The sequence below is a fragment of the Pelmatolapia mariae genome, linkage group LG1 (assembly GCF_036321145.2).
Source record: "Pelmatolapia mariae isolate MD_Pm_ZW linkage group LG1, Pm_UMD_F_2, whole genome shotgun sequence".
In the NCBI taxonomy this organism is placed as follows: Eukaryota; Metazoa; Chordata; class Actinopteri; order Cichliformes; family Cichlidae; genus Pelmatolapia; species Pelmatolapia mariae.
Window position 1 is genome coordinate 5,373,255 of NC_086227.1, and position 24,503 is coordinate 5,397,757.

At 40.7% G+C, this 24,503-nt stretch overlaps 1 protein-coding gene across 1 annotated transcript in view; it reads left to right on the plus strand.

The window, feature by feature from the left end:
• Positions 1-24,503, plus strand: part of LOC134624405 (mucin-5B-like) — a 77,737-nt gene that overhangs the window by 49,660 nt on the left and 3,574 nt on the right. Inside the window, 12 exon segments of the mRNA XM_065471540.1 lie at positions 10,130-10,703; positions 11,413-11,690; positions 13,552-13,723; positions 14,216-14,460; positions 14,575-14,758; positions 16,785-16,989; positions 19,278-19,450; positions 19,549-19,618; positions 19,853-19,968; positions 20,061-20,092; positions 20,176-20,344; positions 22,734-22,774. Coding sequence (XP_065327612.1) covers positions 10,130-10,703; positions 11,413-11,690; positions 13,552-13,723; positions 14,216-14,460; positions 14,575-14,758; positions 16,785-16,989; positions 19,278-19,450; positions 19,549-19,618; positions 19,853-19,968; positions 20,061-20,092; positions 20,176-20,344; positions 22,734-22,774 — 2,259 coding nt within the window.

The following is a 24,503-nucleotide window of genomic DNA, read 5'->3' on the forward strand; positions in this document are numbered from 1 at the left end:
CACAGCTGTTGTTGAAACCACGACCACAGTTCCACATGTTGAAACAACAGGTCAAGGATCCACCACGGTTACATCACAACCATCTGTGGGTACTGAAATTACATCTGGGCCTTTCACTACCACTAAAGGAACAGCTGCAACACCTACAGAGACAACAGCATTTGAATCCACAACAGCCACAATTATGACAACAAAAACACCAAAAATAGTTACATCGGGACCAGCAACATCCTCTACCACAGCTGTTGTTGAAACCACGACCACAGTTCCACATGTTGAAACAACAGGTCAAGGATCCACCACGGTTACATCAAAACCATCTGTGAGTACTGAAATTACATCTGGGCCTTTCACTACCACTAAAGAAACAGCTGCAACACCTACAGAGACAACAGCATTTGAATCCACAACAGCCACAATTATGACAACAAAAACACCCAAAATAGTTACATCGGGACCAACAACATCCTCTACCACAGCTGTTGTTGAAACCACGACCACAGTTCCACATGTTGAAACAACAGGTCAAGGATCCACCACGGTTATATCAAAACCATCTGTGAGTACTGAAATTACATCTGGGCCTTTCACTACCACTAAAGGAACAGCTGCAACACCTACAGAGACAACAGCATTTGAATCCACAACAGCCACTATTATGACAACAAAAACACCAAAAATAGTTACATCGGGACCAACAACATCCTCTACCACAGCTGTTGTTGAAACCACGACCACAGTTGCACATGTTGAAACAACAGGTCAAGGATCCACCACGGTTACATCAAAACCATCTGTGAGTACTGAAATTACATCTGGGCCTTTCACTACCACTAAAGGAACAGCTGCAACACCATCAGAAACAACAGCATTTGAATCCACAACAGCCACAATTATGACAACAAAAACACCAAAAATAGTTACATCGGGACCAACAACATCCTCTACCACAGCTGTTGTTGAAACCACGACCACAGTTCCACATGTTGAAACAACAGGTCAAGGCTCCACCACGGTTACATCAAAACCATCTGTGAGTACTGAAATTACATCTGGGCCTTTCACTACCACTAAAGGAACAGCTGCAACACCATCAGAAACAACAGCATTTGAATCCACAACAGCCACAGTTATGACAACAAAAACACCCAAAATAGTTACATCGGGACCAACAACATCCTCTACCACAGCTGTTGTTGAAACCACGACCACAGTTCCACATGTTGAAACAACAGGTCAAGGATCCACCACGGTTACATCAACATCATCTGTGAGTACTGAAATTACATCTGGGCCTTTCACTACCACTAAAGGAACAGCTGCAACACCTACAGAGACAACAGCATTTGAATCCACAACAGCCACAATTATGACAACAAAAACACCAAAAATAGTTACATCGGGACCAACAACATCCTCTACCACAGCTGTTCTTGAAACCACGACCACAGTTGCACATGTTGAAACAACAGGTCAAGGATCCACCACGGTTACATCAAAACCATCTGTGAGTACTGAAATTACATCTGGGCCTTTCACTACCACTAAAGGAACAGCTGCAACACCTACAGAGACAACAGCATTTGAATCCACAACAGCCACAATTATGACAACAAAAACACCAAAAATAGTTACATCGGGACCAACAACATCCTCTACCACAGCTGTTCTTGAAACCACGACCACAGTTGCACATGTTGAAACAACAGGTCAAGGATCCACCACGGTTACATCAAAACCATCTGTGAGTACTGAAATTACATCTGGGCCTTTCACTACCACTAAAGGAACAGCTGCAACACCTACAGAGACAACAGCATTTGAATCCACAACAGCCACAATTATGACAACAAAAACACCAAAAATAGTTACATCGGGACCAACAACATCCTCTGCCACAGCTGTTGTTGAAACCACGACCACAGTTCCACATGTTGAAACAACAGGTCAAGGATCCACCACGGTTACATCAACATCATCTGTGAGTACTGAAATTACATCTGGGCCTTTCACTACCACTAAAGGAACAGCTGCAACACCTACAGAGACAACAGCATTTGAATCCACAACAGCCACAATTATGACAACAAAAACACCAAAAATAGTTACATCGGGACCAACAACATCCTCTACCACAGCTGTTGTTGAAACCACGACCACAGTTCCACATGTTGAAACAACAGGTCAAGGATCCACCACGGTTACATCAAAACCATCTGTGAGTACTGAAATTACATCTGGGCCTTTCACTACCACTAAAGGAACAGCTGCAACACCTACAGAAACAACAGCATTTGAATCCACAACAGCCACAATTATGACAACAAAAACACCAAAAATAGTTACATCGGGACCAACAACATCCTCTACCACAGCTGTTCTTGAAACCACGACCACAGTTCCACATGTTGAAACAACAGGTCAAGGATCCACCACGGTTACATCAAAACCATCTGTGAGTACTGAAATTACATCTGGGCCTTTCACTACCACTAAAGGAACAGCTGCAACACCTACAGAGACAACAGCATTTGAATCCACAACAGCCACAATTATGACAACAAAAACACCAAAAATAGTTACATCGGGACCAACAACATCCTCTACCACAGCTGTTGTTGAAACCACGACCACAGTTCCACATGTTGAAACAACAGGTCAAGGATCCACCACGGTTACATCAACATCATCTGTGAGTACTGAAATTACATCTGGGCCTTTCACTACCACTAAAGGAACAGCTGCAACACCTACAGAGACAACAGCATTTGAATCCACAACAGCCACAATTATGACAACAAAAACACCAAAAATAGTTACATCGGGACCAACAACATCCTCTACCACAGCTGTTGTTGAAACCACGACCACAGTTGCACATGTTGAAACAACAGGTCAAGGATCCACCACGGTTACATCAAAACCATCTGTGAGTACTGAAATTACATCTGGGCCTTTCACTACCACTAAAGGAACAGCTGCAACACCTACAGAGACAACAGCATTTGAATCCACAACAGCCACAATTATGACAACAAAAACACCAAAAATAGTTACATCGGGACCAACAACATCCTCTACCACAGCTGTTGTTGAAACCACGACCACAGTTCCACATGTTGAAACAACAGGTCAAGGATCCACCACGGTTACATCAAAACCATCTGTGAGTACTGAAATTACATCTGGGCCTTTCACTACCACTAAAGGAACAGCTGCTACACCATCAGAAACAACAGCATTTGAATCCACAACAGCCACAGTTATGACAACAAAAACACCAAAAATAGTTACATCGGGACCAACAACATCCTCTACCACAGCTGTTGTTGAAACCACGACCACAGTTGCACATGTTGAAACAACAGGTCAAGGATCCACCACGGTTACATCAAAACCATCTGTGAGTACTGAAATTACATCTGGGCCTTTCACTACCACTAAAGGAACAGCTGCAACACCTACAGAGACAACAGCATTTGAATCCACAACAGCCACAATTATGACAACAAAAACACCCAAAATAGTTACATCAGGACCAACAACATCCTCTACCACAGCTGTTGTTGAAAGCACGACCACAGTTCTACATGTTGAAACAACAGGTCAAGGATCCACTACGGTTACATCAAAACCATCTGTGAGTACTGAAATTACATCTGGGCCTTTCACTACCACTAAAGGAACAGCTGCAACACCTACAGAGACAACAGCATTTGAATCCACAACAGCCACAATTATGACAACAAAAACACCCAAAATAGTTACATCGGGACCAACAACATCCTCTACCACAGCTGTTGTTGAAACCACGACCACAGTTGCACATGTTGAAACAACAGGTCAAGGATCCACCACGGTTACATCAAAACCATCTGTGAGTACTGAAATTACATCTGGGCCTTTCACTACCACTAAAAGAACAGCTGCAACACCTACAGAGACAACAGCATTTGAATCCACAACAGCCACAATTATGACAACAAAAACACCCAAAATCGTTACATCGGGACCAACAACATCCTCTACCACAGCTGTTGTTGAAAGCACGACCACAGTTGCACATGTTGAAACAACAGCTCAAGGATCCACCACGGTTACATCAAAACCATCTGTGAGTACTGAAATTACATCTGGGCCTTTCACTACCACTAAAGGAACAGCTGCAACACCTAAAGAGACAACAGCATTTGAATCCACAACAGCCACAATTATGACAACAAAAACACCAAAAATAGTTACATCGGGACCAACAACATCCTCTACCACAGCTGTTGTTGAAACCACGACCACAGTTGCACATGTTGAAACAACAGGTCAAGGATCCACCACGGTTACATCAAAACCATCTGTGAGTACTGAAATTACATCTGGGCCTTTCACTACCACTAAAGGAACAGCTGCAACACCTACAGAGACAACAGCATTTGAATCCACAACAGCCACAATTATGACAACAAAAACACCCAAAATCGTTACATCGGGACCAACAACATCCTCTACCACAGCTGTTGTTGAAACCACGACCACAGTTGCACATGTTGAAACAACAGGTCAAGGATCCACCACGGTTACATCAAAACCATCTGCGAGTACTGAAATTACATCTGGGCCTTTCACTACCACTAAAGGAACAGCTGCAACACCTACAGAGACAACAGCATTTGAATCCACAACAGCCACAATTATGACAACAAAAACACCCAAAATCGTTACATCGGGACCAACAACATCCTCTACCACAGCTGTTGTTGAAACCACGACCACAGTTGCACATGTTGAAACAACAGCTCAAGGATCCACCACGGTTACATCAAAACCATCTGTGAGTACTGAAATTACATCTGGGCCTTTCACTACCACTAAAGGAACAGCTGCAACACCTACAGAGACAACAGCATTTGAATCCACAACAGCCACAATTATGACAACAAAAACACCAAAAATAGTTACATCGGGACCAACAACATCCTCTACCACAGCTGTTGTTGAAACCACGACCACAGTTGCACATGTTGAAACAACAGGTCAAGGATCCACCACGGTTACATCAAAACCATCTGTGAGTACTGAAATTACATCTGGGCCTTTCACTACCACTAAAGGAACAGCTGCAACACCTACAGAGACAACAGCATTTGAATCCACAACAGCCACAATTATGACAACAAAAACACCAAAAATAGTTACATCGGGACCAACAACATCCTCTACCACAGCTGTTGTTGAAAGCACGACCACAGTTCCACATGTTGAAACAACAGGTCAAGGATCCACCACGGTTACATCAACATCATCTGTGAGTACTGAAATTACATCTGGGCCTTTCACTACCACTAAAGGAACAGCTGCAACACCTACAGAGACAACAGCATTTGAATCCACAACAGCCACAATTATGACAACAAAAACACCAAAAATAGTTACATCGGGACCAACAACATCCTCTACCACAGCTGTTGTTGAAACCACGACCACAGTTGCACATGTTGAAACAACAGGTCAAGGATCCACCACGGTTACATCAAAACCATCTGTGAGTACTGAAATTACATCTGGGCCTTTCACTACCACTAAAGGAACAGCTGCAACACCTACAGAGACAACAGCATTTGAATCCACAACAGCCACAATTATGACAACAAAAACACCAAAAATAGTTACATCGGGACCAACAACATCCTCTACCACAGCTGTTGTTGAAACCACGACCACAGTTCCACATGTTGAAACAACAGGTCAAGGATCCACCACGGTTACATCAAAACCATCTGTGAGTACTGAAATTACATCTGGGCCTTTCACTACCACTAAAGGAACAGCTGCTACACCATCAGAAACAACTGCATTTGAATACACAACAGCCACAGTTATGACAACAAAAACACCAAAAATAGTTACATCGGGACCAACAACATCCTCTACCACAGCTGTTGTTGAAAGCACGACCACAGTTCTACATGTTGAAACAACAGGTCAAGGATCCACTACGGTTACATCAAAACCATCTGTGAGTACTGAAATTACATCTGGGCCTTTCACTACCACTAAAGGAACAGCTGCAACACCTACAGAGACAACAGCATTTGAATCCACAACAGCCACAATTATGACAACAAAAACACCCAAAATAGTTACATCGGGACCAACAACATCCTCTACCACAGCTGTTGTTGAAAGCACGACCACAGTTCCACATGTTGAAACAACAGGTCAAGGATCCACCACGGTTACATCAACATCATCTGTGAGTACTGAAATTACATCTGGGCCTTTCACTACCACTAAAGGAACAGCTGCAACACCTACAGAGACAACAGCATTTGAATCCACAACAGCCACAATTATGACAACAAAAACACCAAAAATAGTTACATCGGGACCAACAACATCCTCTACCACAGCTGTTGTTGAAACCACGACCACAGTTGCACATGTTGAAACAACAGGTCAAGGATCCACCACGGTTACATCAAAACCATCTGTGAGTACTGAAATTACATCTGGGCCTTTCACTACCACTAAAGGAACAGCTGCAACACCTACAGAGACAACAGCATTTGAATCCACAACAGCCACAATTATGACAACAAAAACACCAAAAATAGTTACATCGGGACCAACAACATCCTCTACCACAGCTGTTGTTGAAACCACGACCACAGTTCCACATGTTGAAACAACAGGTCAAGGATCCACCACGGTTACATCAAAACCATCTGTGAGTACTGAAATTACATCTGGGCCTTTCACTACCACTAAAGGAACAGCTGCTACACCATCAGAAACAACAGCATTTGAATACACAACAGCCACAGTTATGACAACAAAAACACCAAAAATAGTTACATCGGGACCAACAACATCCTCTACCACAGCTGTTGTTGAAAGCACGACCACAGTTCTACATGTTGAAACAACAGGTCAAGGATCCACTACGGTTACATCAAAACCATCTGTGAGTACTGAAATTACATCTGGGCCTTTCACTACCACTAAAGGAACAGCTGCAACACCTACAGAGACAACAGCATTTGAATCCACAACAGCCACAATTATGACAACAAAAACACCCAAAATAGTTACATCGGGACCAACAACATCCTCTACCACAGCTGTTGTTGAAACCACGACCACAGTTGCACATGTTGAAACAACAGGTCAAGGATCCACCACGGTTACATCAAAACCATCTGTGAGTACTGAAATTACATCTGGGCCATTCACTACCACTAAAAGAACAGCTGCAACACCTACAGAGACAACAGCATTTGAATCCACAACAGCCACAATTATGACAACAAAAACACCAAAAATAGTTACATCGGGACCAACAACATCCTCTACCACAGCTGTTGTTGAAACCACGACCACAGTTGCACATGTTGAAACAACAGCTCAAGGATCCACCACGGTTACATCAAAACCATCTGTGAGTACTGAAATTACATCTGGGCCTTTCACTACCACTAAAGGAACAGCTGCAACACCTAAAGAGACAACAGCATTTGAATCCACAACAGCCACAATTATGACAACAAAAACACCAAAAATAGTTACATCGGGACCAACAACATCCTCTACCACAGCTGTTGTTGAAACCACGACCACAGTTGCACATGTTGAAACAACAGGTCAAGGATCCACCACGGTTACATCAAAACCATCTGTGAGTACTGAAATTACATCTGGGCCTTTCACTACCACTAAAGGAACAGCTGCAACACCTACAGAGACAACAGCATTTGAATCCACAACAGCCACAATTATGACAACAAAAACACCCAAAATCGTTACATCGGGACCAACAACATCCTCTACCACAGCTGTTGTTGAAACCACGACCACAGTTGCACATGTTGAAACAACAGGTCAAGGATCCACCACGGTTACATCAAAACCATCTGTGAGTACTGAAATTACATCTGGGCCTTTCACTACCACTAAAGGAACAGCTGCAACACCTACAGAGACAACAGCATTTGAATCCACAACAGCCACAATTATGACAACAAAAACACCAAAAATAGTTACATCGGGACCAACAACATCCTCTACCACAGCTGTTGTTGAAACCACGACCACAGTTGCACATGTTGAAACAACAGGTCAAGGATCCACCACGGTTACATCAAAACCATCTGTGAGTACTGAAATTACATCTGGGCCTTTCACTACCACTAAAGGAACAGCTGCAACACCTACAGAGACAACAGCATTTGAATCCACAACAGCCACAATTATGACAACAAAAACACCCAAAATCGTTACATCGGGACCAACAACATCCTCTACCACAGCTGTTGTTGAAACCACGACCACAGTTGCACATGTTGAAACAACAGCTCAAGGATCCACCACGGTTACATCAAAACCATCTGTGAGTACTGAAATTACATCTGGGCCTTTCACTACCACTAAAGGAACAGCTGCAACACCTAAAGAGACAACAGCATTTGAATCCACAACAGCCACAATTATGACAACAAAAACACCAAAAATAGTTACATCGGGACCAACAACATCCTCTACCACAGCTGTTGTTGAAACCACGACCACAGTTGCACATGTTGAAACAACAGGTCAAGGATCCACCACGGTTACATCAAAACCATCTGTGAGTACTGAAATTACATCTGGGCCTTTCACTACCACTAAAGGAACAGCTGCAACACCTACAGAGACAACAGCATTTGAATCCACAACAGCCACAATTATGACAACAAAAACACCCAAAATCGTTACATCGGGACCAACAACATCCTCTACCACAGCTGTTGTTGAAACCACGACCACAGTTGCACATGTTGAAACAACAGGTCAAGGATCCACCACGGTTACATCAAAACCATCTGTGAGTACTGAAATTACATCTGGGCCTTTCACTACCACTAAAGGAACAGCTGCAACACCATCAGAAACAACAGCATTTGAATCCACAACAGCCACAATTATGACAACAAAAACACCAAAAATAGTTACATCGGGACCAACAACATCCTCTACCACAGCTGTTGTTGAAACCACGACCACAGTTGCACATGTTGAAACAACAGGTCAAGGATCCACCACGGTTACATCAAAACCATCTGTGAGTACTGAAATTACATCTGGGCCTTTCACTACCACTAAAGGAACAGCTGCAACACCTACAGAGACAACAGCATTTGAATCCACAACAGCCACAATTATGACAACAAAAACACCAAAAATAGTTACATCGGGACCAACAACATCCTCTACCACAGCTGTTGTTGAAACCACGACCACAGTTGCACATGTTGAAACAACAGGTCAAGGATCCACCACGGTTACATCAAAACCATCTGCGAGTACTGAAATTACATCTGGGCCTTTCACTACCACTAAAGGAACAGCTGCAACACCTACAGAGACAACAGCATTTGAATCCACAACAGCCACAATTATGACAACAAAAACACCCAAAATCGTTACATCGGGACCAACAACATCCTCTACCACAGCTGTTGTTGAAACCACGACCACAGTTGCACATGTTGAAACAACAGCTCAAGGATCCACCACGGTTACATCAAAACCATCTGTGAGTACTGAAATTACATCTGGGTCTTTCACTACCTCTAAAGGAACAGCTGCAACACCTAAAGAGACAACAGCATTTGAATCCACAACAGCCACAATTATGACAACAAAAACACCAAAAATAGTTACATCGGGACCAACAACATCCTCTACCACAGCTGTTGTTGAAACCACGACCACAGTTGCACATGTTGAAACAACAGGTCAAGGATCCACCACGGTTACATCAAAACCATCTGTGAGTACTGAAATTACATCTGGGCCTTTCACTACCACTAAAGGAACAGCTGCAACACCTACAGAGACAACAGCATTTGAATCCACAACAGCCACAATTATGACAACAAAAACACCAAAAATAGTTACATCGGGACCAACAACATCCTCTACCACAGCTGTTCTTGAAACCACGACCACAGTTGCACATGTTGAAACAACAGGTCAAGGATCCACCACGGTTACATCAAAACCATCTGCGAGTACTGAAATTACATCTGGGCCTTTCACTACCACTAAAGGAACAGCTGCAACACCTACAGAGACAACAGCATTTGAATCCACAACAGCCACAGTTATGACAACAAAAACACCAAAAATAGTTACATCGGGACCAACAACATCCTCTACCACAGCTGTTGTTGAAACCACGACCACAGTTGCACATGTTGAAACAACAGGTCAAGGATCCACCACGGTTACATCAAAACCATCTGTGAGTACTGAAATTACATCTGGGCCTTTCACTACCACTAAAGGAACAGCTGCAACACCTACAGAGACAACAGCATTTGAATCCACAACAGCCACAATTATGACAACAAAAACACCAAAAATAGTTACATCGGGACCAACAACATCCTCTGCCACAGCTGCATCAACCTTAGTTGTCATAACAGGATCATCGTTTTCCTCAACTGCAATTTCAAATCCTTCTGTTTTAAACACAACTATTTTACCCTCAACATCTAGAGGTACAACTTCTATTGCTCCTATAACAGAGACTCTTCCAGGCAGCACGACTGTTTACGCAACTAGTGTAAGCCCCAGTGTAACCAAAACCACAGCTGCTTCACCATCACCCCTTATTACAGCCTCGACACGATGTGTATGCACTGTCAATGGAGCTTCGCATCATGCTGGTAGGTTTCTTTTTCATTTTTGTTATCATTTTATTTTTCTTTAATTCTGAACACATGTTGTTAGGACACCTCTGTTTTTGTTTTAAATTTCAAGTTTAGACCCAGTTAGCTGTCCTATAGCAGGTTCTCCCAAAGCATACAGGAAAACTGGTGATTGTGAGGAAGATGTGTATTCCAAAACATAGGCCTTGGTACACCTTTACCTTACCCACTTGGCAACAGTCTTTTCAAGGAAAAAATAGGTTATTTCTAATTATTTTTAGAGTTGTGATGGTAAACCCCAACTACTATAGATAATTCTATTTCTGGGGCCAGAGCAGGTGACATTGTAACTTCAGCTGCATGCTACTACTGTCTGGCTGTCTGAATGGTCTCCACAAAAACCAACATGGGTTTCATAGGTAATTGGGGAACTTTCTGTACAGTATGTCACTGTATATAGGTCATTAAGTCCCTCAATGTTGTTTTCATTCATTATCTTACCTCAAATTTAGAGTTTTATATTCTCATCTGAATTTCTTATTTGAATGCATATTGTTCTAAATCCCAGAGCTTTTCATGAAGAAAAAGCATATCAGTCTTTAGTTAGAAATGGACATAACAAAAACTGTAAATTTGACACACACATACGCATCCAGCCTGTCCAGTTGGATACCAGTACAGCGCTTGTTTAATTATCTGTGTTTTGTTTTTGTTTGTTTTTTCACAGGGGACTTGGTGTACAACGTCACTGATGGGTTAGGGTGGTGTTATGCTGCATTTTGCAATGCATCTTGTGAAATTGAGACACAGTCCAGTCCATGTCCTGTGACACCAAGTGTGCCCACTACTGCACACTCTACAACTACAGTATTCAGCACTACTACAAAGGCCACAATTTCCAGCTCAGTACCTCTGACAACAACTAGTCCTGCCTCCTTTACTTCAAGTACATCGATAACTTCATCTACTCAAAATGTCTGCAATGATGTGTATCCACCGAGACAGGTGTGACATGATTACATATGTTTTTATTATTTATTGAGTGAGGGCAATGTATGGGCTTTTTGTTAAATACCACTTTGGTGCTGGTGTGACACCCTGAACCTGACTGCAATAATAGCTATGTCAATTTTTTTCATTTACCACTGTGATGCCTTGGTGAATACCAGTTGAGAGGCTGTAAGGCAGAGAGTGTAGATCCACAGTAGAGCATTTGGTAATTCCAAGTCCATGGTGTTGATTTGCTGATAATAGGCCTACCTTAGTGCACCACTGTGTACAGCCATGCTCTAAGCCAGAGGTTCCCAACGTGTGGGGCCCACCCCCTAGGGGGGGCACAGAGCCATTGCAGGGGGGGCGCGGTATGAAAAGAGAGAGAGAGAAAAAAAAAAAGAACGTTTGGACACTGCTGGACACTGCGAGATGAAGCATCGCCAAATATGTTTCCAAACCAACTCCCTTCCAAGCCAAAAACTAGAAAATATGGTGAAGCATATCTTCTCCTTGGCTTCACCTGCACAAGTGCCAAGGTAGGTCTCCCCTGCAGAATTAGTTTCCCTTGCGTCGGGAGCACGCGTTGGGCTCTCCAAATCACGGACAAACAGTATCCTACATTCTTGATTTTTAGTTCACAAACACTTCTTATAATGACTAACTACTCCTGACATTTTGCTCTTTATAAAGTAAAGTTACAGTGGGATACAAATAATATCAGGCTGATCCTGCCACGATTTATTCCCCCTGTCCAAATCAGGGACAAACAGTATCCCACTGTTGTTTATGTTTTTGAACCCATTTTGCACAGAGTCATTTTTTGAGAAATGTATTGACAGCAATGTTGAATATTATTACACAGGAAAAAAACAACTACACGTAAAATAATTACACCGTGATGCCTCTGCCTTTCTAAATGGAGGAACAGTAACTGTGTGTGTATATGTAAGCGTGTAAAAACTGCAGATAGTAAGATTAACAGTAACAGTATTTTGACTCTATCTGCCATTCTGCAATTCATCTCATGTAAACAATAACGTTGCGCACAGCGTGATGTGAAAAAAGGCACATACCTTTGACATTGCGTGATGAACTCTGTATTCCTTGTCCACACGTAAACGCAAAAATGGAGTTTTAAAAAATCTCATTCGAAACGCCGTTTACGTGTTGACGAAAGGCCCAAACGCATAGAAACAGCTGCGTTTTCAAAAATGACCGTGTAGGTGCGGACGTAGCGTAAAAGCGTTAGTAGTGTATTTTATTACTACCTGATTTTATTGCAGTTTACTTTTATTCGCTTAATTGTTTACTAAATGTTCGAGATGTGAAATATGAGTCTGTGTGGTGGGAGGATGTGTTTGCGTGTTGGGGGGGGGGGGCGTGAACATTTTTCTTCTAAAACAAAGGGGGGCCTAGCAAAAAAAGTTTGGGAACCACTGCTCTAAGCTGAAAAAAACATATAATGCAGAAAAGAAACACAGTGGCCGAATGGAGCAGCGGTTAGCACAGCTGCTTCACAGGATGAATGTTTCTGGTTTGAAAACAACTTGGGGCTCTTTGTTAGCATGTTCTGTACCTGTGGGGGCTCTTTCACATATTAATAATAATCTGGTGACTTAGATTCAGATTCAGCTTTACTGTTACTTCACAGATTTACAAATGTAAAAAGTGGGTCAAAAACTTTCAAAAATAAATAAACATATATTTTAGATATGTGCAAAATGCAAAAAATAAATAAATAAAAGAGCATATGTCTGGGATACGAATAATTATAAACCTAAATGAGATTATGAAAATTTACTTGAAAGACAGTGTATTTTTAAACAAACCCATGATCTCCTAAATCATTTTTTGTTTGTCAATACTTGTTCAGAATGGAGAGTCCTGGGATGCCGGCAACTGCACCACAGCTACGTGCATTAATGGGAAGATTATAACGATGCCAACAGTCTGTCCTACTATGCAGCAGCCCATCTGTACCAATGGACGCAGTGCTGTTAAGATCTCTGATGATGGCGGATGCTGCCCTCACTATGAATGTCGATGTAAGCTGAATAATGTATAATATAAATACACATCAAAATATAAATATACACTGTACTTATAGTGTATATAAATACACACTATGAAATCTGTCTCTTTGATATACTGCAGATAATCTTGTGTCAGAGCCTTGAGGCTTGTAAATGCATGAAAAGCCACCACTGATCAATGGCCATGAGTACCATTCATGTTGTTGTTAGTTATTTAGGCTGTTATTGTCTATCGTCTTTTTGTGGCATATTTATTGTTGTGAGTGGGCATGTGTCCATATAGGTATAGTGAAGTTTTTACAATACTGTGCAATACTTTGTTTTATTTACAGCACTTTGGCCAACCTTGTATTAAATGTTCTTTATAAATAAAATTAGATCAGCCTGCATTCTGACTGTTTAGGCAGATCTAGTATGGTCTTTTGTTAACTTATGACACTTGTCTATTTTTCCTGTTCCAGTTATTACTTAACATTTCTATACATGATTCTTTTCACCCTGCAGGTGTGTGCAGTGTCTGGTGTGGATCCCACTACTTAACATTTGATGGAGAATCCTACAATTTCAATGAGAATTGCTCTTACTACCTGGTCAAAGAGATTATTGCTAAATATAACCTGACTGCTGTAGTTAACCGTGATTGTGATCCATCAAGCAGTACATTCTGTCCCAAGGTTCTTACTGTTACATATAAATCTTTCAAAGTGGTTTTGACTCAGCTGATGTCTTCAGGAATATCAACTAATGTGGTAAGCAATAATTCAATTTGACAAAGCGAAAGCTGATCTAATGGTTAATCTTTCAAATGAGTATGATGCTTGTTTCACACTATTTTTTAATGTAAATTGTGTTGTTACCTACAGGTGTTTGTCAATCAGCAAAAGATCTATCCTGCCTATAGCAATTCTGTCCTGCGCATTACTAGCACAGATATAATCACCACATTGGAGTTACAAGACATCAGTGCAAAAATAGTCTATTCAGGCTCTTCATTCAGCATTGACCTTCCCTACTCCCTCTTTGAAGGAAACACAGAGGGACAATGTGGTGAGTTAGAGAATACTTCTCCCAATCTTTAACCCAGGCCTAAACAATGACCATTAATAAGCCAAATAATAATAATAGAAAAGATTCCTCGGCCACTTGCAATCAAATTTAACTCTAATCCATATCCAATCTAGAAGGTGAGACAGCCTCAGCACACTTTGGTTAATAATAATAATAATGGACTGCATTTATATAGCGCTTTTCAAGACCCTCAAAGCACTTTACAATTCCACTATTTATTCACTCTCACATTCACACACTGGTGGAGGCAAGCTACAGTTGTATCCACAGCTGCCCTGGAGCAGACTGACAGAAGCGAGGCTGCCATATAGCGCCCTCTGGCCTTAGTTGAACTAAGTCTGGAACTAAGTTTCAGTTCCAGACCAATACCAATTCTCTGGTATACTGAAGCCCGTTATAGCTATAGTTTTGTAATTCCTGCTCCATATCATTAAACTCCTCACCTTGTTTTACTGCAGTTCCAGCTGAGAGTCATGATTTTTTTTTTAACTTCTCACATCTAACTAATCCTAAATAACTAGGAGAAATTAAAAATGCAACACAAAGTTATATACTTTTAAAAAAAAGTTTTAGAAAACCCCAATTTTTCCAGTTTTTTATTGTAATTCAAGTCGTTCGGGTCCAATGAATTGCTTGAAATGGTACAAAGGTAAGTGGTGAACTGCCAGAGGTTAAAAAAACATAAGGTTACTCAAAACTGAAAAATGACGTACATTTCAGAATTATCCAAAAAGGGAACACAAAATGAGTTAACAATTTAAAGCTGTTCTGCAAAACTGGTGCTACTAATTCCTACAGGTGTTCCAGCTTTTCTGGAATACTTACAACCCCCTCTGTCTGCATAAAAGCAGTGTTGGAACACACTGTGGTACGATACCCTCGTGAGCATCAGTTGAACAATATTGTACTGCAGAAAGTAGTGTGTTGCTACAAAAAATGCAATTAACAATGGAAGAGACAGACCATCTTAACACTAAAAAGTGTAGGTCTTTTATCTACAGAGAAATTAGGAAGAATGTCAAGGTGTCAGTGAGTAAGTTTCCTTCACCATCAAAAGGCACTCAGAAACAAACTCTGGCAGGAAGAGGTCTGGCAGACCCAAAGCCACAAATGAATCAGAGTTTCGGAGAGTTAACAGCTTGTGTGATCGGCGGCTCACAGGACAACAGCTTCAAGCACAGCCTAATAGTGGTCGTGGTAAGGAAGTCCCAGTTTCAACTGTGAAGAGAAGACTTTGAGCTTGCAGCAAGAAAGCCATTGCTAAGATGCCAGAATAAGACAAAGAGGCTTGCCTGGGCCATTAAAAACTGCTGTTGGACTACTGAAGACTGGAAGAAGGTATTTTGGACTGATGAATCAAAATTTGAAATCTTTGGTTCATCATGCAGGATCTTTGTATGCTGCTGAGCATACACCACAGTCTCCAGACTTAAACCCCATCGAGCTGGTTTGGGATGAACTGGACCGAAGAGAGAAAGCAAAGCAACCTACCAGTGCCTCATTTATGGGAACTTCTGCAACAGATATGGGAAGAACTTTCTGAACAATATTTGATTTCTATTGTAAAAAGAATGCCACAGGGGTGTTCAGCTGTTATATCTGCCAAAGGTGGCTACTTTGATGAGTCAAAAGTTTAGAGTACATTTTGGTCATTTTGTACTATGCTTTCATTTCAGAGTGCAGTGAGACATTAAACTGCATAATTTTCAATAAAAAAACTGGAAAAAATTAGGGTGTTCTAAAACTTTTGATCTGTAGTGGGTGTAAAACATTTTGATTGCTGCTAAAAATTATGTTTGTTCTGAAATTTTAACTAATTTCCCATTTAAAGAAATATCTGTACATGTCTTGAACAAACTGTAAATTTAATTAGAGTGAAGCTTAGATAAGAAAAAAAAGTATGTAAGTATGTAGGTATGCCTACATACCTTTGATATTGATCATATAATAAGTTTCTTTCTGAGGCTATTTTTCAGGCTTCATTCTGCTGCTTTTCCTTTACTAGGTACCTGTGACAACTCCCAGAGCAATGAATGCCGTTCTCCAAATGGCCAGGTGGGAAGTTGCTCAGACACTGCAGGCGAGTGGCAGGTCCCAGATGCACCCTGTGTTATCCCCACAACCCCACCAACACCCAGAACCACATCAAACCCCCCACACTCAACACCACCTGTTTGTGAACCTGCTATCTGTGATCTACTAACTACCAGGTAAAGAGAACCACAAACTGTTCAGCAAACTCATTATACTTTTCATTTTGGTAGAGAGAAAAATGTACTTATTCTGCACATGTAGAACAGAATGATTTGGGGTATGTGGTGTAATGGTATTTTCTTTCCAGTTTGATTGCCAATTTGACAGCCTGTAAAGGAGCGCTACAAATATCCTAAATCAATAGTATGTATCATAAAGTGGCAGAGCATACAGATGAAGACAAAACTGAGACAGTACTGAATGACTTAGCCAAGTTCTATTCCTAGTAAACAGTTCTCCAGTCATCCATTCCAATCTGATCTATTAAATAGATACAATTTGTCTTGGAGTGATGCTGAAAAACTAGTTCATGCATTTATTACTTCTAGGCTGAACTACTGTAATTCATTATTATCAGGATGTCCTAAAAACTCCCTCAAAAGCCTTCAGTTAATCCAAAATGCTGCAGCAAGGGTACGGACAGGGACTAGAAAGAGAGAGCAGATTTCTCCTGTATTGGCTTCCCTTCATTGTCTCCCTGTTAAATCCAGAATTCAAAATCCTGCTCCTCACATACAAGGTCTTAAATAATCAGGCCCCATCTCATCTTAATGACCCTATAGTACCATATCACAGCATTATAGCACTTCACTCTCACACTGAAGGCTTACTTGTTGTTCTAGAGTATTTAAAAGTAGAATGGGATGCAGAGACACTGAAAACCTTCAGTTTTCAGGCCCCTCTTCTGTGGAACCAGTTTCCAGTTTGGATTAGGGAGACAGACATTATCTCTACTTTTAAGATTAGGCTTCAAACTTTCCTTTTTGCTAAAGCATATAGTTATGGCTGGATCAGGTGACCCTGAATCCTCCGTTAGTTATGCTGCAATAGGTGTAGGCTGCTGGGGGATTCCCATGATGCACTGTGTATTTCTTCTTCAGTTACCTTTCTCACTCACTAAAAAAGTTCCACAAGTTCATTAATTCTAGATGAAATAACTCTTACCATATTTTGTTTCTGTGTGCACATAAAATAATGTCAGCATCAAAAATTAAACCAGGATATTTGGAAAAGCTGCCTTACTCTGTTTAACAGCATTAGGGAAATCCTTATAAAAAATAAAAAGAAGAAAATTTAATGGGAGGAGCTTTTATAATCTATAACTGGTTATTGATATAACTGAAATTAACACAAAAAGTAAGGACATTTTCCTTTGGCCTGGTATTTCTTTGTCGTAACAGTGCTTCTTGCCAATAAATAAAGTTTAAGACTTTTCTCAAAACATATTTATTCGCTGAAGCCTTTGTTTAAGGGGATTGACTCAATTTGTTTGAACATGTTTTATTTTATTTTAGTTATTTATTTTATTTTATCTTATTTTAATTTTATTTTTACTTTGCTTATGCTATTTGCATATGTACAGCACTTTGTGAACTCTGGTTTTATGTTAAAGTGCTTTATAAATAAAAATGGTATGGTATGGTATAAATCATAATGTTTTAGAGCCTGTTTATTTCCCCTTAAATGGAGCCACTGAGTTTAGTGTATGCGCCCATGAAAAACTTGCCAAATCTTCTCTGCAAATGCCTTACAGCATACTCTATTGACTGGTTTTGAGCTTCTGGTTACCTTATTGGTGCTTGATCAAAAACAACTGTGAGCATGGACCCTGCTACAGTGGTTTGTTGAGGTTTAGTACCGTCTCCAAATTGAAGGCCAAGCTTTATAAAATGGTACCACATTTGTAAAGAGCCCACATTTGTGGGCAGAGCAGCAGTCTGGGTGGTTGTAGCTCAGGAGGTAGAGCAGGTCAACTCCTAATTGAAAGTTAGGTGGTTTGATCCCTGGCTCCTCCAGTCTCTATGCCAAATATCCTTGGGTAACATATTGACCTCAAGTTGCTCTCTGATGCATCCATCAGATGCAGTGCATGTGAATGTTAGATTGAAAACACTTAACACACATAGGAAAAAAAGTGCTTGTCTGGATGAGGGATGTTGTACATTATGAGGCATGAGTGCTTAGGTAGAGTAGACAAGTACTGTCCATTCCACTCACCAATTTTGTTTTTTGTAAAAGCACTATCCAGTCCTTTTACCAAAAACAAAAACAAAGAAATAATTGACCAAACACTAGTTTCTTCACTTTTTGTACTAAGTTTATAAGCTAAGCGATAGCACTGAGACAAGTAACTGGCCCATTACATATATGGATGTTTTTAGTCATTATATGATGTATGAATGTTTGTACACATTTTGTGAATAATCATTTTCCTGATATACTCTGGCTTGTATGTCCCTTCTAGTTTATTTGCACCATGCCACAAAGTTGTACCTCCAGGACCATTTGTGACATCATGTGTCTTTGACACTTGCAATCTTGGCAAAAACAGCTGCTGCAGTCTGGAGGCTTATGCCACTGAATGTTCTAATGAAGGAATCTGTATTGATTGGAGAAATGCTACCAATGGGCTCTGTGGTGAGATATAAATATTATATCCATACAGTTGATAGTGTATAACACAACGGTTTTTGCAGTTCTGAACAATGTGCTCTTAACATACTTCCATCTTTCAGAGCACAAGTGTCCAAGCAACAAAGTGTACATGCCCTGTGGTCCATCTGTAGAACCTACATGCAATAACGGGTAGCGTAAACCATATCAGTGTGAAGGACTTTTGTTTGTTTAATGATCCTGATGAATTTAGTGATGTGTGGTTTTTTTTGTTTTGTTTTTTTTTTTTGTTTTTGTTTTTTTGGAATATGGAATATTTTGATAGTAGGATTAATTAAATATTTAATTATTTTTAATCAAGATTAGCCCAATCTCTATTTTTGTAGGGTCTTTACTATGTTGGGCTAATTCATTTTCTCTCATCAGATACAACATGGCATACCAAACAGTGGCATCCAGTAACAACACTAAGGAAGGTTGTTTCTGTTCTCATGGTACCACATTATTCAACACAGTACATGACATATGTGTTGACACCTGTGGTAAGACGAGATTCTATAGAACACTATTTTGCTGGGTTTTGAAATATTTTTCTCCAAAACATCATCTGCTACTGTCTGTGATTGCCTTTCAGCCTGTGTTGGACCTGATGGAAAACCCAAACAGGTGAGAACTCTGCTCTTATGTTCATGCATTCTTAACAATGAATAAGATGTGTGAATCTGAATTGGTGTGTTTCTTTTAAACAGCTGAACGAGACTTGGACAAGTGACTGTCAAACCTGTGCTTGTGACAAGGATTCCATGAGCGTCCAGTGTGAGCCTGTTCAGTGCCAGTCTGAAAAAAGTCCTAATTGCAGTGAGCCTGGCCAACAACTGGTCAACAATACAGTGAACTGCTGCACAACACAGTCATGTGGTCAGTTTTAGTGTCTTTGAACTAGCTTTAAATACTGTCTTGCAGTTGATATCACACAAATGGATGACTGACACTGATGAAAATTGCCTTTCTTGGGACTAGTACTGTCTTTATGCTCAATTTTCATCTCGAAGTGCGTTTTTATTACAAGACTCGTTCAGTCAATCACACACATTATTCACACAGCACTTTCATCCATCCCTCTGTGCTTTCTGACATTTACACACACACTCACACTCCATTGGATGCATCAGCGGCAACTTAGGATACTTTAATACTCAAACTAGAAGAATAAGGTATCAATCCAACAACCTTCCGGTTCGTGGACAGCCCACTCTACCTTCTGAGCCTAATATGCCAGATAACACCTGGAGGTAGTCTCATGCCTGGCACATTCATAACGTAGTTATTTAGCTTAATGGAAAATATGCAGATTTGCATTTCTGTTTGCTTTTCAGAGACAGCTTAGTTCTGTGTGATTGAAATCTCCATCTCAGTCAGTGAATAATAATGAAAACGAAAACTCAAAATCACAGAAAAATCAAGATTGGTACAGCTTGTGCCAATGTACTTATTGCTATTCTTTGAAGTCATCACGTGGTTGTTTAGAAAAAAAAGACTACATTCACATTAATTTGTTGATTACAATGTTTTGGAACACTGCTCAAAATAATTGAAGGAACAAACATCAGATCTCAGGGACAACGATCATGCTGGTTTTCTCAACTGATATAGATGAATGTTCTAGGACTAAAAGCGTGTCATATTATTTGATGAACATGGAGATTATCAACCTACATAGGGCTTAATTCAAAGACACCCCAAAAATCAAAGTGAAAAAAATATGTGGCAGGCTAGTCCATTTTGTAAAATTTCTTAGCAGCAACTCAAAATGGTATTTAGTTGTTTGCATGGAGCCCATGTGCTTAAATCTGGCAATGTCAGATATATAGATGGTCTCCTGTGGGATCTCCTGGGGGACACCATGATGGGAAATGCCAAGCACTTAACGGTGCAGGGTAGTGGATCACCGACTGTGTCCTGGGGGACTCCTCCCAGGTCTGTATCAGGGTATAACTGAGTTCCTGGACAGTCTGAAGTGCAACCTGGTGGTGTTGGATGGACCAAAGCGTAATGTTGTAGAGGTGTTATATGGGACTTAGTCAGGTAATCCTGGAAGCCATTCAATGATATTAATTCCTTTATCCTTGAGGAACTATCTGCATCCACATGAGCCTGTTCATCGTTGTGCACCAGCGTAGGGTCTGATAATAGATCCAAGGATTTCATCCCAATGCTATTGGCAGTCTGGGTGTCATCACCCCCATAAGTCTTGAGTAGAAGATACCGGTCCTACTCATGGGTTAAGGACCTTCTATGGCCCTGTCCAGCCCTTCCACTGTGCTGGAATACACAACCAACCTTCTGGCAATGGCACATATGAGTATGTGTGGACCTCACAGTACCATATAAGGTCAATACAGTCCTTCACTCTCAGACTGCTGGCTTACTTGTTGTTCGTAAGATATTTAAAAGTTAAATGGAAGGCATACACTTTCATACACCACTTTACATTTAATCATTAGTTATTATTAATCTTTGGGTCTCTTGTACAGCTTGTGTTTGGTCCTGTCTTTCTCCTCTCACCCGCAACTGGTCACAGCAGATAACTGCCCTTCCCTGAGGCTGGTTCTTCTTCCTGTTAAAAGGAAGTTTTTCCTCCCCACTGTCAGCAAATTGCGTGCTCATAGGGGTTATCTGACTGTTGGGGTAAGACCTTGCAATATTGTAAAGTCTTAACCTTGCAACATAAAGTGCCCTGGGGCAACTGTTTTTGTGTTTTGGAGCTATATAAATAAAATGTAATTTAATTTCATTGAATTAAATTAAAAGAGAGCTTGGCTCAGCAAAGTCCCTTCCCAACTTGTACTAAATCATGTAAACATACATAATTGCTTTCCTGGTTCTTCAAGTTATTGTTATCAAATGGAAAGTTGTGCAAATCTTCATCATCACATTCTGACAAGTTCTCATTCCTTTTGCAACAGAATGCAATGTAAACCTGTGTCCTCCTCCTCCCACGTGCTTGCCGGGCTTCCAACTGAGCATTACCAATGGCAACTGTTGTCTATCCTACAACTGTGGTATGTCACTCTAATCAATCAGCCTGTCCTATCTGCTGTTGAACACTATATAATTATCTGAAGAAACATACCTAATTATGATACTAAAGAATGTTCTTCCTAGTTGTGTGTTATAAGTAGCAAGAATGACCCTGATAAGGAAGTGAATGAATAAATGGATGGAGTCTAGTACAATGTTAACTATAACAGATCATCAATGCATATGTGTGAATGTTAACTAAACCCATGTCTCTTTGTGTCTGCAGTTCCTAAAGGTGTATGTGTCTATAACATGACTGAATACAAGGTAAGCATACAGTTCAAACTCTGGAAACAATAAGTGGTTTTCCCTAATACATCAAACAAGGCCCATCTGTTGTCCTGAATTATACACATCAAGTGCAGTATGCTGCACTTGATTATGGATATGTATGTATGACTTACATCAGTATATTCAACTTTTTAAACTGTGCCTGACTGAAAACTGAATGAAGCCCAGCTGTAAAGTTACAACAGTGAAAATTGTGTGAGGCATTTTCGCTGGAATGTATGTATTCAGATGGATGGTTATGTTGTGGAAGTTTTCCATTAAATAAAGCCTGCAGATGAGCGGTGAGCGGTAGCTAACATTCTTTAATCAAAGCACACAAAGAACAGACAACTAAGCTTGATGGAGAGCCTACATGACCGCAGGACAGACGGTCAGCAGAGTTCTCACTGAGCTAGTGATGTTCGATTCGTGAACGAATCGTTCAATACTCGAGAATCACTTTACTGACTCGTGAATCATGATTCACAAGCGCAACTGACTCACTGACTCATCCCTGTTGCTGTTAGCAAACTAATTCCATTAGTAGAAATATATCTAGCTTATAATTAAAATTGTGGGGAAAAAAACAACAGCCAGTTTATCAACAAAAACATTCCTGCTCTGAACTGGAAGAAAAAACCCTGAGTAGAAGCTCACATCAAGACAATAGCTCCTCGGTTCACAGTAGCATCGCTCAGCTAGCATGCTAACAGCACATTTGAGGTACTCACCCCCTCCCTTGCTGTGCTGAATCATAGCATAAGCGAATCACTCAGGACTCACTAACCCCCTTCCTCCTGGCTCACAGCTCAAACGAGTTGAACGAATCACTGAATCACTCACCCCCTCCCTTGCTGTGCTGAATCATAGCGTAAGGCGAATCACTCACTCACTCACCCCCTCCCTCCTGGTTCACAGCTCAAACGGGTTGAACGAATCACTGACTCACTGACTCATCCCCTCCCTTCCTGTTACGAATCATTCACTCACTCACCCCCTCCCTCCTGGCTCACAGCTTCTTCTTCTTGGTTGGCAACCAATGTTAAGGCACTTTACCGCCCCCTGGCTCACAGCTCAGTGGACATTTAGATGAGAAATTATATATATGACAGATTTAAGGAAAATACCAATAAAATAAAATAAATATAAATAAATGTTCCCTTTAGAATTTTTTTGCTCTTTTTTGCTCTAAAGAAAATAGTTGTTTTCTTTTACAATCATTCATCTTAGCAGTAGGATTTACATTAAAAGAGAAACAAATTAAGTTTGAGTGAAAATATACATTTTTGCACTCTCTGGTCAACTGACTCAGTGACTCAAATGACTCAAGAAACCCGATTCACTTTGGTGAGTGACTCATTAAAACTCGATTCAGTAAAAAGAATCGAATTTACCATCACTACACTGAGCCTAACATGGCTCTCAGTTAAATACCTTCTCCAGGAACAAAAGGCAGTACACAGCTGTTTCACACCTTAAGATTCACACTCCCTTGCTACCTCCAGAGTCCTCGAAGAGACAAAAGACTCCTTCCTGTGGAGTTGTCTGCTTCCCCCAACTTCCTAACTAGACCCCCACCATTTGTCTTACAGTATTGGTGTGAGACATGTTAAAATCCAGTGGCACCAAGGCATTATACAATAAAATAATGTGATTAATACATAAGTAAAAGAAATTCCTATACAATCAGGTCTTAATTTCAATCGCAGCTATTGGAAAACAAAAA